Source organism: Gekko japonicus, unplaced genomic scaffold, assembly GCF_001447785.1.
Source record: "Gekko japonicus isolate JY-2015 unplaced genomic scaffold, Gekko_japonicus_V1.1 scaffold369, whole genome shotgun sequence".
Classification (NCBI taxonomy): Eukaryota; Metazoa; Chordata; class Lepidosauria; order Squamata; family Gekkonidae; genus Gekko; species Gekko japonicus.
In genome coordinates this window covers 741,065-754,334 of record NW_015160846.1, presented here as the reverse complement: position 1 = coordinate 754,334, position 13,270 = coordinate 741,065, and the positions used below count along the sequence as shown (strand labels likewise).

At 52.5% G+C, this 13,270-nt stretch overlaps 1 protein-coding gene across 1 annotated transcript in view; it reads left to right on the top strand.

The window, feature by feature from the left end:
• HERC1 (HECT and RLD domain containing E3 ubiquitin protein ligase family member 1) overlaps positions 1-13,270 on the top strand; it is a 114,220-nt gene that overhangs the window by 89,331 nt on the left and 11,619 nt on the right. Inside the window, exons 55-66 of the mRNA XM_015420137.1 lie at positions 415-561; positions 781-882; positions 1,855-2,028; positions 3,354-3,647; positions 4,034-4,099; positions 4,178-4,303; positions 5,123-5,261; positions 6,338-6,519; positions 8,803-8,958; positions 10,468-10,590; positions 11,788-11,890; positions 12,853-13,022. Of these exons, the coding sequence (XP_015275623.1) occupies positions 415-561; positions 781-882; positions 1,855-2,028; positions 3,354-3,647; positions 4,034-4,099; positions 4,178-4,303; positions 5,123-5,261; positions 6,338-6,519; positions 8,803-8,958; positions 10,468-10,590; positions 11,788-11,890; positions 12,853-13,022 (1,782 nt within the window). The remainder of the gene's footprint in view (positions 1-414; positions 562-780; positions 883-1,854; positions 2,029-3,353; positions 3,648-4,033; positions 4,100-4,177; positions 4,304-5,122; positions 5,262-6,337; positions 6,520-8,802; positions 8,959-10,467; positions 10,591-11,787; positions 11,891-12,852; positions 13,023-13,270) is intronic.

Below are 13,270 nucleotides of genomic sequence, written 5' to 3'. Positions count from 1 at the left end.
CTAACTCTCAGGGAGTTCTTCCTGATGTTTAGCTGAAAACTCTTCTGGTTTCATTTCAACCCGCTGGTTCTGGTCCGACCTTCTGGGGCAACAGAAAACAACTCCGCTCCGTCCTCTAGATGACAGTGCCCTGTATCTTTGCAGTGTTACAGGAATCCCCGTTGTGTTAGCGTGGTGTCGGGATTCCTGTTGTAATGTTTGTAGCGGCCTTTATGCCGAACCAGTTGGGCTGACACAGCTCCTGATGTTGGTGAAAGAAACGGAGACGTTTCCTGGAAGTCTGTGTGGGGAACAGGTTCTCTGAAGGATGAGTGGCAGAGGGCAGAGCGGGCTTAGTGGTACAAATGTTTGGAGTTTTCCTCTTTGGTACCCAGACCAACCCAGAGGGTTCTGATGATGGGATTTAATTTCCAGGCGGCATACAGGACGCTAGCAGAAGCCAAGTGCATCTATCAGCTGAAAGGGCACATCACACCTGTCCGGACGGTGGTCTTCAGTTCCGACGGACTCACCTTGGTGTCCGGCGGACTCGGTGGCCTGATGAATATTTGGTCTCTACGGGTAAGCCGGTGTCTTTGTTTGAGAATACAGAAACCGAGTCTCCGCTCACACAGCATCATTCATCTAGTAGCTCTGGTGGTAGTTTTGGTGCCAAATTTAGCGAATGTCGTAAAGTAACTTACACCTGGGATGAAAGACACAGGCCGTCTTTGACCTGGGAATACAAACGCCAGCGCAGAAGGGACCGAGTGTTTGTGGGTTTCTGTTTCCTCTCCGTAGGACGGCTCCGTCTTGCAGAGTGTCGTGATAGGTTCGGGAGCGATACAGACGACCGTGTGGATCCCGGAGGTTGGTGTGGCTGCTTGTTCCAGTAGATCAAAGGTATCCTTCCCTTCTGGCAATAAGTACCCAAATGTCTGCTGGGTACCCCGATATGGATGTGATCTACCCACAAGTGAGGGGCTTTTCACTCTCTGGCCATGCACTTGGCTCTCTCCTCAGGTGCCTGTGGCTCCACTGGGCCCTGGAATCCAGTGAGGATTTCTCACCTGGAACATTTTACGTAGAATAGTGTGTGTGTGTGTGGGGGGGCTCAGCAGCATCGTGGAGACCAACAAGACTTTCAGGGCAGGAGACTTCTCTCGAGTCAGAGCTCCCCGTTGTTCTTTAAGGTGCTCCTGGACTTGAATCTCGCTCTTCTACTGTCGACCAACCCAGCTGCCCTCCTTAAACTTTCTCTATGGCAAAGGCCAGTGGTCGTTTCAAAAATGAGACTGAGCAGCACTCGGTTTCTTGCCGACTGGAGTGAATGCACTGGGAAACGGGAGGCACGTAGCCAGTTTGGCGTGTGAGCCAGTTTGGTGTAGCGGTTAGGAGCGCGGACTCTAATCTGGGAGAGAGCCGGGTTTGATTCCCCACTCCTCCACTTGCAGCTGGTGGCGTGACCTTCGGTCGGTCACAAGTTCTCTCGGAGCTGTTCTCTCAAGGGGAGTTCTCAAGAGAGCTCTCTCAGCCCCGCCTCCCTCACAGGGTGTCTGTTGTGGGGAGACAAAGGGAAGGGGGGTTTGTCAGCCGCTCTGAGACGCCTTCGGGTAGTGAAGGGCGGGGTAGAAATCCAATCTCCTCCTCCTTCCCCCTGAGTTCCTTGGCAGGAAGGGCAAGGAATATGATTTGGTGGAAGCAAATGGCCACATCACTGTAATAAACAGAAGCAGTTGTGGTTGTTGGGGATTATGATTTTGTGCAGCAGCCGGCCATTTCAGGGACCTTGGCCGTCAGTGACAGCCGGGCTGTCTCGCAGGCGTGCCTTTCCCTTGCGCCTTCCCTGCACGGCTCTTGTCTGTGTCCCTCTAGGACGTGCTGGTGGTGAACTGCACAGCGGACTGGATCTCCTCCTGCCACATCCTCGCCACGTGCCGGACGGCCCTGAAGCAGCAGGGGATCCTGGGACTCAACATGGCTCCTTGCATGAGGGCTTTCCTCGAGCGCCTGCCCTTGATGCTGCAGGAGCAGTACGCCTACGAGAAGGTCAGGGGTGCCAAGGGGGACGCTGAGAGTGGAGGGCAGGGAGGGGTCGGGGTGTGTGTGGATCTTCGCTGACACGCTGGCCCGGGGCCCGGGAGAGAGGAGGCCTTGCCGGAAAGGTTTCTCCAGGGACTCCTTCACAAAAGACAAAAGACAGCCCAGGGAGTTCGTAATTCTTGGGCTCTTTTGGCACACGGGCCGAACGTTTTGCCGTTTGTCGGGATAACTTCCTCCGTGTCGGCATGGGGTACCGAAAGGACCGGCTCTCAGGTGGTTAATCCCAGCAAGCAAGGACTGAGGTGTCCCTAGAAAACTAAGAGGCAGGGATTGTTCCCTCAAATCCATTCATTCTGAGACATTAAGAATTTTTAAAAAAATATATTTTATTGTTAAGAACACAAGAGAAGCCAGTGTTGGATCAGGCCAGTGGCCCCTCCAGTCCAACACTCTGTGTCACACAGGGGCCAGAAATACCAGTTGCCACCAGGAGGTCCAGCAGTGGGGCCAGGACATTAGAAGCCCTCCCACTGCTGCCCCCACCCCCCTAGGCACCAAGAATACAGAGCATCAACGGCCCCAGACCGAGAGTTCCTATCTATACCTTAAGGACTTAAGAACATAAGAGACGCCACTGTTGGATCAGGCCAAAGGCCCATCCAGTCCCACACTCTGTGTCACACAGTGGCCAGAAATACCAGGGGCCATCAGGAGGTCCAGCAGTGGGGCCAGGACACTGGAAGCCCTCCCACTGTTGCTCCCCCCCGAACACCAAGAATACAGAGCATCCCTTGCCCCAGACCGAGAGTTCCTATAAGAACATAAGAGAAGCCATGTTGGATCAGGCCAATGGCCCCTCCAGTCCAACACTCTGTGTCACACAGTGGCCAAAAATACCAGGGGCCATCAGGAAGTCCAGCAGTGGGGCCAGGACACTAGAAGCCCTCCCACAGTTGCCTCCCCCCAAGCACCATAAAGACAGAGCATCCCTTGCCCCAGTGTTTATCTCACAGAGAATCTCCTCTAACAACCTGAACACTGGAATCTTAAAATAAAATGTAACCGACTCAAAACTGGATACAGAAAATTCATTAAGTAAAAGGTGACTAAGTATCATTCAGCCTTTGACTCTTCCTTAAAAGGTTCCTGGGCTGCAGATAACTTCACAAAGTCCCAGGGACCCGGAGTTTCCACATAGTCGGCTGAGAAGTGGCTGGCTTCCAGGACCTGGGGTCAGCCACAGTAGCCGCCGGTACCAAGCGGACGCTCAGGGAGGCCGAGTTCTTTTCTGTTGCTGAATTGTCGATCCGGACCCCCTCTTGCCCTTCCAGCCCCACGTGGTTTGCGGAGACCAGCTCGTCCACAGCCCGTACATGCAGTGCCTGGCCTCCCTGGCCGTGGGCCTCCACCTCGACCAGCTCTTGTGCAATCCGCCCGTCCCGCCTCATCACCGCTCCTGCCCGCCCGATCCCTCCGCGTGGAACCCGACGGAGTGGGCCTGGCTGGAATGCTTCTCGACCACCATCAAAGCTGCCGAGGCGCTGGCCAAGGGGGCCCAGTTCCCAGAATCCTTCACAGTCCCAGACCTGGAGCCCGTGCCGGAGGATGAGCTGGCACTCCTGATGGTAACGTGTGGCACGTGGGGGTGTGGTTGCGGGAGGGGATGCGGTGGCATATTTCCTCTTTGAAAAACAGCGTGTCTCAAAGCAGTAAAATCAAAGCTGTGAAGAATAGAGGTCCCAGATATACACGTTCCACTAGTAGAAACACCGTCAGAAATTGCCAAAATATAAACTGTATTTAACAAATATAAAGTTTGTGACGTCACAACAATGACTCTAATAAGGCATAAGATGCAGTGTTTCCTCCTTAGAAGATAAGACATAAAGTCCTTGTCCTCAGTGGAACTTGATAGGAGGAGTCTAGAATGACCTAACCAACCCGCCCACCCCAGAGGGGAGTGGCACGCAGCACCTGGACTTGGTCCTGAGCCAAATTTTGGGTTTTGCAGGACAACGGGAAGTGGATCAACGGGATGGACGAGCAGATTATGTCCTGGGCGACGTCACGGCCTGAGGTGAGTGAAGCCGACGGTGGACTCGGGGTGGTCCAGTGGGGTGGCCTCTCCCTGAGAGTCTCTTCTTGCTACCCCCAGGATTGGCACCTTGGTGGGAAGTGCGACGTGTCCCTCTGGGGAGCCGGCCGGCACGGGCAGTTAGCCGAGGCCGGACGCAACGTTTTGGTACCTGTGTCGGCGCCATCCTTCTCACAAGCTCAGCAGGTAACGCGTGAAAGGTGTTCTCCGTCGCTGGGCCTTTATTCCACACCCCGCCTCTGCTCTTCGTGGCGATGCCTGTCGCTCCACTGCCAGCTATCCTATTTGCTTCTGGAGAGCCAGTCTGGTGGAGTGGTTAAGAGCGCAGAGTCTAATCTGGGAGAGCCGGGTTTGATTCCCCACTCCTCCTCTACATGCAGCTGCTGGCGCGACCTTGGGTCAGTCACAAGTTCTCTCAGAGCTGTTCTCTCAGGAGCAGTCCTCGAAAGAGCTCTCTCAGCCCCACCTGCCTCCCAGGCAGTGTTTCCTCTAAGCCAAGTTAGTGTGAGGTAGCTCACACGTTTTTTAGCCTCCAGCTCACACATTTTTGTCTTAGGTCAGGAAGGAGGGCTCCAGAGCAGACTAATTTATACAGTAGCCAAACTGTCTGCTCACAACTTTAATGCCAGTAGCCCACAAAGTAGAATTTTTGCTCACAAGACTCCACAGATTGGAGGGAGCATTGCTCACAGGGTGTCTGTTGTGGGGAGGGGAAGGGAAAGGAGTTTGTAAGCCGCTCTGAGACTCCTTCAGGTAGTGAAGGGCCATGGGGTATAAATCCCATCTCTTCTTCTGGAGCTCTGCAATTAATTGAAACCACATCGCAAATAAAAATATATATTCTCCGTGAAACAGATGACAAGACTGACTTTTATATATCGTACCGCCAAATGTGTGAGTGACAGGGCACGCTTGCTGGTTTTTGAGTGTGTGTCTGACCGTAAGATCTTTAGTTTAAAAATCACCCAAAGACTAAGTGCCGCACTTTCCCCCCTTCATCATTAGGTCATTTGTGGTCAAAACTGTACATTTGTTATTCAAGCCAATGGAACGGTTTTGGCCTGCGGAGAAGGGAGTTACGGTCGGCTGGGGCAAGGCAACTCGGACGATCTCCACGTCCTCACCGTGATATCAGCGCTTCAAGGTAAAAGGACAAAGACCTTGAATTTGGGGCATAACCCCCCCCCATTCCCCCCTCCCAGTTTTAATGGGACGTGATGGTATCATTGAGAGGGAAATGTTCACGTGAGGAGCTCGGCGCACCACTACCTGTGGTTGCACGACGCAAAGATTTACTTTAACAAAACCCAGAAGCTGTTTGCATCAGATCTCACAGAGGAACTTTGTTGTCTTCGAACACTTTGTCAGAGCAAGGAAGGCTCAAGGAAGACTCCTCTTGAAGTAGAACCTCAGCCGTTGCTTCAAGCCGCCTTCCAAATACGCGGTCTTGGAGCACCTCAAGGACTAGCAGGTTTTTACCCTAGCAGGAGCTCTCGTGGCCTAGAGCCCACTCTGTTGGATGCCGTCCTCACGCGGCAAGAGGTTTTTTTTGGGGGGGGTTTCTTAACGTGGCAGAGTTGAGGCATGGCTCGTGTGTCCTGCCTTCACCCACAGTTGCAGTCATAGTGGGGGAGTCTAGGTCACTGGACTCCGCCCTCTGGTTTTACAGATCGCTCTGTCTTGGTGAACCGCTGCTGCTCTGCAGCAGTATTCTGATCATAAATCATAGAACGTTTTAGTCGGAAGGGTCCTTGCAGGTCATCTAGTCCAACCCCCTGCACTCTGCAGGAGCACAGCCGACAAGATAGCCCTACCACATACCCAAAAGATGGTCATCCAGCCTCCACTTGAAAACCCCCAGCGAAGGAGCCTCCACCACCTCCCGAGGCAGTGTGTTCCGCTGCTCAACCACTCTTACGGTCAGGAAGTTTCTCCTGATAGTTAGCCGGTAGCGACTCCCTTGTAATTCCCACCCATTCGATCTAGTCTTGCAATCCGGAGCAAGAGAGAAGAGATCTGCTCCATCTTCCACATGGGAGCCCTTCAGATATTTGAAGACTGCAATCCTGTCCCCTCTAAGCCTTCGCTTTCCCTGGCTAAACAGACCCAACTCTTTCGGCCTCCTAAGACTTGGATTCCAGCCCTCTCACCATCCTGGTCGCCCTCTTCTGGACACGCTCGAGCTGTTTTAAATGTCTTAAATGTCTCCTTTTGCCAAAGGCTTTGTGGTGACCCAGCTGGTGACATCCTGTGGCTCTGATGGGCACTCCATGGCTTTAACAGAGAGCGGCGAAGTTTTCAGCTGGGGGGACGGCGATTATGGCAAACTGGGCCACGGCAACAGCGACCGGCAGCGCCGACCCCGGCAGATCGAGGCCCTGCAAGGAGAAGAAGTGGTGCAGGTGAAGGACGATCACAGATTTCCTCGTCTCAGATGCCTCCTCTAGCAAAACGTAGCTAGTCCCTCTTACAAGTGATCGGCCTAGTTTTTGCAGTAGAAACGAGCCAGAGACAGTAGCACCTTAAAGACTAACAACATTTGCGGCTGGGGAGACGCTTTTGTGTGTCACTGCATGAGCAGGTCCCTGCCTGCAGGACCTTACAATCAACTCACAAAACCTCCTACCTTGCCACAAATTTTGCTAGTCTTTAAGGAGCTTCTGGACTCTGGCCCTTTGCTGCTGCTACAGACTGATTAACACGGCAACCCAGCTTGGCCTAATTATTATTATGTACTATTTAAAACATTTTAATGGTGCCTTTCCACCCAATCAGGGTCCACAAGGCGGCGAACATTAAAACAATTAAAAATACTGTTGTCGAAGGCTTTCACGGCCGGAGTTCATTAGCTGTTGTAGATTTTCCAGGCTGTCTGGCTTTGGTCTTGGCATTGTAGGACCTGACGTTTCGCCAGTAGCTGTGACTGGCATCCTCAGAGGTGTAACAAAGAAAGACGGAGTACTCTCCGTGCCAAGGTGAGAAGAAAAATGGTAGGCAGGTAATTTATATCTACTCAGGAAGGTGGGGTAGGGCTGAGTCCTTATCTGTGAACATGCTAATGGAGAAGCTTTCCTGAGGAGGTTCTTTTGCATATGGATTGGCTGTTTCCTGAGGAGGTTTTTTTGCATATGCATTGTTTCCTGAGGAGATTTCCTGTTTCCTGAGGAGGTTCTTTAGCATGTGGATTGGCTGTTGAGGTTCTAATCTTATCTGTAGCGCTGGGCATGGCTTCCTGTCCTGAAAAACACAAAGGCTCTACATCTGACAATAGCACTAAAGCTGCTGGCGAAACGTCAGGTCCCGCAATGCCAAGACCACGGCCATACAGCCCGGAAAATCTACAACAGCGAATTAAAAATACCGTTAAAAATATAAAATGCAATTTAAAATATGTAAACACACAGCGCTAGAAGGAGGGCCAGTGTCATTCTTGGGAATATGCCAGACGAAACAAAAAGGTTCTCAACCTGCCGGCGAAAGGCAGCAGTAGAGGGAGACGGACAGATCAGGGATGGTGGGATGCTGTTCACTGGAGAGCTGTCTTACTAGGGGAAAAGCTCTGTGGTGTTACGGCCCCCGAGGGGTGGGTGTTGAAGGCTGCCCTGCACTGAATCCTGCCCCTTCCCCAGCTTGCTTCCTTGCTACGGCAGCCGGTGACGCGGAGCTGGGGCAGGGCAGGAAACACAACACGGGACTGTTCTCGATGCAGGAAGTGTAACTGAATGTTCAGAGGAACTCGCTTGGGGGGGGGGGTCTGCTACCCAGGCTCATCCTGTCCACCTGGTCATTGAGGCCACTTGAAAACCATGAGGTTACGGCCTGCCCTGGAGTCAGATCAACCTCCGACCTTGCAAATTCTGGAGGTGACAAATGAGTGGATGTCAGTAGATGAAGGAGAAAGCTCTGAGAAGGCCTCTATGACGAATATGTGGCAGGAATCAAGGCTGCCGCTTTTTTGATGTGCAGGGAGGATGACTTGTAGCGTCCCGATTCTGGCTAATAACAGGAGTAGTAAAGGTAAAGGTCTCCCTTGCTTGAAAGCCAGTTGAATCGGACTCTAGGGGGTGGTGCTGATCTCCGTTTCCAAGCCAAAGAGCCAGCGCTGTCCAAAGACATTTCCATGGTCATGTGGCCAGCGTGACTAAACGCTGAGGCACACAGAACGCTGTTACCTTCCCACCAAAGCGGTACCTATTTATGTACTTGCAATTTCTTGCTTTCGAACTGCTAGGTTGGCAGGAGCTGAGGCCAGAGACGGGAGCTCACTCCGTCACACAGCACTCGGGTCTTGAACTGCCGAGCTACCGACCTTCTGGTCTGCAGCTCAGTGTCTTAACCTCTGAGCCACCACAGTTCCCAATAACTGGAATAGCAGAGTATGAATATATCTGATAAACTCTGTTAATATGTTCATAAACATTTTCCCCGTCTGCTGCCTTCTTATTTACCGTTACTATTCTGCTATTTTAAATTACTGCTTTAAGATGGTACGGTTTTGCTTTCTGGCTGTGTTTCAAGGACGTGTTGATCGGGAGGTGGCCTTGGGCCGTGGCCGAGAGCCTAGTGCAGAATTGTTTTAATGAAATCAACTAAGTGCAGGAATGTCAATTCAGGCAAATCAGGTTGGTAAGACGATGGTCATAATGAGAATAAGACATCGTTTGGTTTTCTGCCCCCCCCCCCAGATGTCCTGCGGCTTCAAGCACTCTGCGGTGGTGACGGCCGACGGCAAGCTCTTCACGTTTGGGAATGGCGACTACGGCCGACTGGGGCTGGGGAACACGTCCAACAAGAAGCTCCCCGAGAGAGTGACCGCCCTGGAAGGCTATCAGATCGGAGAGGTAGAAGTGCTGGCCCACAAAGAAAGCTTTCCTAGCTTGAGGCCAGAGCCTGGAATGACTGTTGCTGTGTCCTGAGCGGCCAGCTGTGGGCCTCCTTCCCTAGTGATTCCCAGAGCCCCAAATTCATTCTTCTGTACTGATTTCTGCAACTCTTTGGTGTTGCCCTCTTTGTCGAGCTTGGTGCTCTACTGAGGCACCTTCAGAGGTTGTGAGGAAAGAGCGATCGAGGAGAATCCTCAGTGGCTGTCAGACTCCTGGTCAAGCTATTCTCAACAACGCTCCCTTTGGCAGTGATATGTTTATTGAGTTATAAGCAAGGTCCGGGTCATAACAGTACTGTGTCAGATCTGAAGATTTTGGCGGGTGCAATTCTAGATCTAGGCAATTCAAATGTAACCCCTCCTAAGGCCCACTCATATGTCACATTCCCTCTGCCTAGCTGCAGCGTCTTTACCCCCCTTTCTCCTGGGAAATACACAGTCCTGTTATCTACAACAGTAACCCGGCACCAAAAGTTTCAAGGGCATTCCTCTGTGAGTGGAAGGATGCTTTGGAAGAATGATGCCTCTAAGACCGTGCAGCCACACACTCCACACTCACTCCCCCCACCAGAGATCAGAGCCCTGTTTGACAGCGGCTTCCTTCCTGCTCCTTCGGAGAGTAGACCAGCGCTGGGAGCCTGGAGAGAACGGGCCAGGGAAGAAGGGAGCGTCCAGGGCCTGGCACAGTGTCCTGGCTGGGCCGAGAGGGGGGGAAGGAGGGAGACCGGAGCTTGACAGGGGTTTAATATGTTGTCGAAGGCTTTCGTGGCCGGAGTCCATTAGCTGTTTTGGATTTTCCGGGCTGTGTGGCCGTGGTCTTGGCATTGTAGGACCTGACGTTTCACCAGTAGCTGTGACTTGCATCCTCAGAGGTATAACACAGAAAGATGGAGGACTCTCTGGGTCAAGGTGAGAAGCAAAATGGTAGGCAGGTCATTTAGGTCTACTTAGGAAGGTGGGGCAGGGCTGAGTCCTTATCTTGTAGGACACCCCACCTTCCAGAGTAGATATAAATCACCTGCCTACCATTTTCCTTCTCACCTTGACACAGAGAGTGCTCCATCTTTGTGTGTGATACCTCTGAGGTTGCCAGTCACAGCCGCTGGAGAAACATCAGGTCCTGCAATGCCAAGACCACGGCCACACAGCCCGGAAAATCCACAACAGCTAATTGACGGGTTGCTTCCCAGTCTGCCCTCCGTGGAGGGAAGGGGGCATGCCGGGTGGTCTGCTGCGGTGGCACCAGGAGCAGGTCCATCAGAGGAAGTTCCCAAAGGACAGCAAAGAAAGAGAAGAGAGACAGGCCGTGTCTCAGCAGCCATCCTCCCTTCAGGCAGCTGCCCTGCGGTGCAGTTCCATTAAGCGGAGGCTGTCCATTCCAGAATGTGCGAGGGTTTCAGGCATTTTGAAATCTGCATCGTTGCTTTTTGGGCGGAACCCTAATCCAACCTTGACTGTCCCCCATTAGGTGGCCTGTGGGCTGAACCACACCATCGCTGTGTCCACGGACGGCTCGATGGTCTGGGCGTTTGGCGACGGGGACTACGGGAAACTCGGCCTGGGGAACTCCACAGCCAAATCCTCACCGCAGGTCAGCCTCCCTCGACACGCTTTCTCCCGATGGATCCCAAAATGACTCCTGGTTTAGAAGCTGGGCTTTTGAAACCCTTTGCTTCCCGTGCGGGCTACTGCACACTGGTGGAGCAGCAGAAATGGCTGGTGTGCCGTTGCTACTTTTTCCTCCCCGCCCTCCTCGGGGGTGCGCTGGGCAGCTTTCGTTGTTCCCCTTTCGTCTTCACAACGGCCTTGCGAGGTAGGTTCGGCTGGCTCAATGTAGTCGAGACCTACACTGGTGAGCAGGTTTGAATTCTGATCAGCCCTGCCCTAGTCTGAGACCTGGGCTCTCTAGCCCCTCTGTGCCTTTAAGAATGGGGTGTCCAGGTGACCCCTTGTCCTGCGCACATTCCAAAGTCCTAGTCAAGACAGTGGGGCTGACTTCCAAGTAAAAGAATGCATGACACTGCAACCAATGTTCCCTCTAAGCTGTGTAGTCTTGTGAGCAAAAATTGTACTTTGTGAGCTACTGGCATTGAAGTTGTGAGAGAGCGATTTGGCTAATGCATAAGTTAGTTTGCTCTGGAGCCATCCTTCCTGAGCTAAGGCAAAAATGTGTGAGCTGGAGGCTAAAAAACTGTGAGCTAGCTCACACTGACTCAGCTTGGAGGGAACAATGACTGCAACTCATTTATTAATTAAAACATTTCTGCTGCACTTTTCCTTGTGGTGTAAGGCTATGGTCTCCGTCCTACTTCCCAAGAATGCATCTAGCTCAGGGGTGCCGAACTCATTTGTTATGAGGGCCGGATCTGACATAAGTGAGACCTTGTTGGGCCGGGCCATGTGTGCCATAAAACATAATGCCAGGGTGCAGAGATATAAACTTCATAAAGGACACAAACACAAAGGTTTTTTTTAATTTAAAATAAAAACATGCTTAAAACATTAGCACTCCTGCAATATTTTGCTTATTTAACAGTGTCTGCTAACTGACACCTCTTGCTCTGAATTATTGCATCAAAATGTCTGCTGTTGAAATGTTGAGTATGCTGTTCAGGTGTGTATCTGTAAGCTGCAAACCTACGATGATGCAGCAGCAGCAGAACCTCAGTTGAACATTTGAAGTCAATAAATACATTTGGTATCATCCAGTTCTAGCTGACTGGTGTTTGGTTTGATAGCAAACTGTCACCACAGGGTAATGTTTTGCCTTTCTGATCTTTGACCTTAGAAAGTAGATATTCTTTGCGGGATTGGAATCAAGAAGGTGGCGTGTGGGACCCAGTTTTCCGTGGCGCTGACAAAAGACGGGCACGTGTACACGTTTGGGCAAGGTAAGCTGGGCGCTGCACTCGGCCGCTGCACACCTTCCGGGGCCGAATCGGTTGGGTGCCGCGAGGGAGGATCTGTTCGCTTTTGCCGTGGGAAAAGAGGGAAGCCCCGGTAGAGACAGAGCCCTGGAGGAGAGGTCCGTCAGTGGCTACTAGCCATGGTGTGTAAAGGGAACCTCCACGTTCAGAGGCAGTCAACCTCAGAATCCCGGTGCCCAGAGGCAGCATCAGGGGAAGGCCTCGGCCTCTCTGCCTGTTTGCCAGCCCTCCGGAGGGACTGGCTGGCCCCTGTGTGAGACGGGAGGCTGGACTAGAGGGGCCTTCAGTGGTCTGACCCAGCAGGGCTCTTCTGGCCTTCTTAGAGAAGAGGTGGTCAAAACCTGGGTTGCTCTCCTAACTGTTCTGGCCATCCAAAAAAACAGCACATTAATTGTTTCCCTTAAACCTTCTCCCTCTGAATGCTCAGGGTTCAGACAAATATTGATGGGCAGAAGAGAGCCAGTTTGGTGTAGTGGTTAAAGTGCGTGGACTCTAATCTGGGAGAACCGGGTTTGATTCCCCCACTCCTCTGCTTGCAGCTGTTGGATGGCCTTGGGCCAGCCATAGTTCTGATAAGAGCTGTTATTGAAAAAGAGCCGTTTCTGTCAAGAGCTCTCTCAGCCCCGCCTACCTCACAGGGTGTCTGTTGTGGGGAGGGGAAGGGAAAGGAGTCTGTAAGTCGCTCTGAGACACCTTTGGGCAGTGAAGGGCAGGGTAGAAACCCAATCTCCTCCTCTTCTTCTAGCTGGCTCGAGAGAGAGAGGCCTGCTGTGTGAACCACGTAGTTAGTGGTCTGTGATGCTGGCCTCACTGTTTCCAGAGACAGATGTGCCCCCCCCCTTCCTGGCCAATGCTTGCTCCCCTAAATGAGCGCTGCCCTCCTTTGGAAGTTGCCTTAGCCTGGGGGACTTCTTATCCCGTTTCAGACCGTCTGATCGGCTTGCCAGAAGGCAGAGCCCGAAACCACAATCGCCCGCAGCAAGTTCCAGCCTTATCAGGGATCTTTGTCGAGGATGTTGCTGTCGGGGCCGAACACACCCTCGCCTTGACCTCTTCGGGGGACGTCTACGCCTGGGGGAGCAACTCAGAAGGGCAGGTAAGTGTGGCGTGAGTCCAGCCCACAAAAGGCATCTGGGTTTTCTCCCCAATGATAGGAATAAAGTCGGTCGGTCGGCTGCACTTTTGATTATTGAGACCTTTTTGCTCCCAAGGCTGCCCCGGCAGCATTGTTCGGAGCAGATCTCGGGCCTCTGCCCAGTTCAACAAGCACAGGATGTAGCGCCCGCTATAGGAGAGGCTGTGGGGGACGCCCGTGGCCCTGCAGAGTCCTTTGGTGGGCTGTCT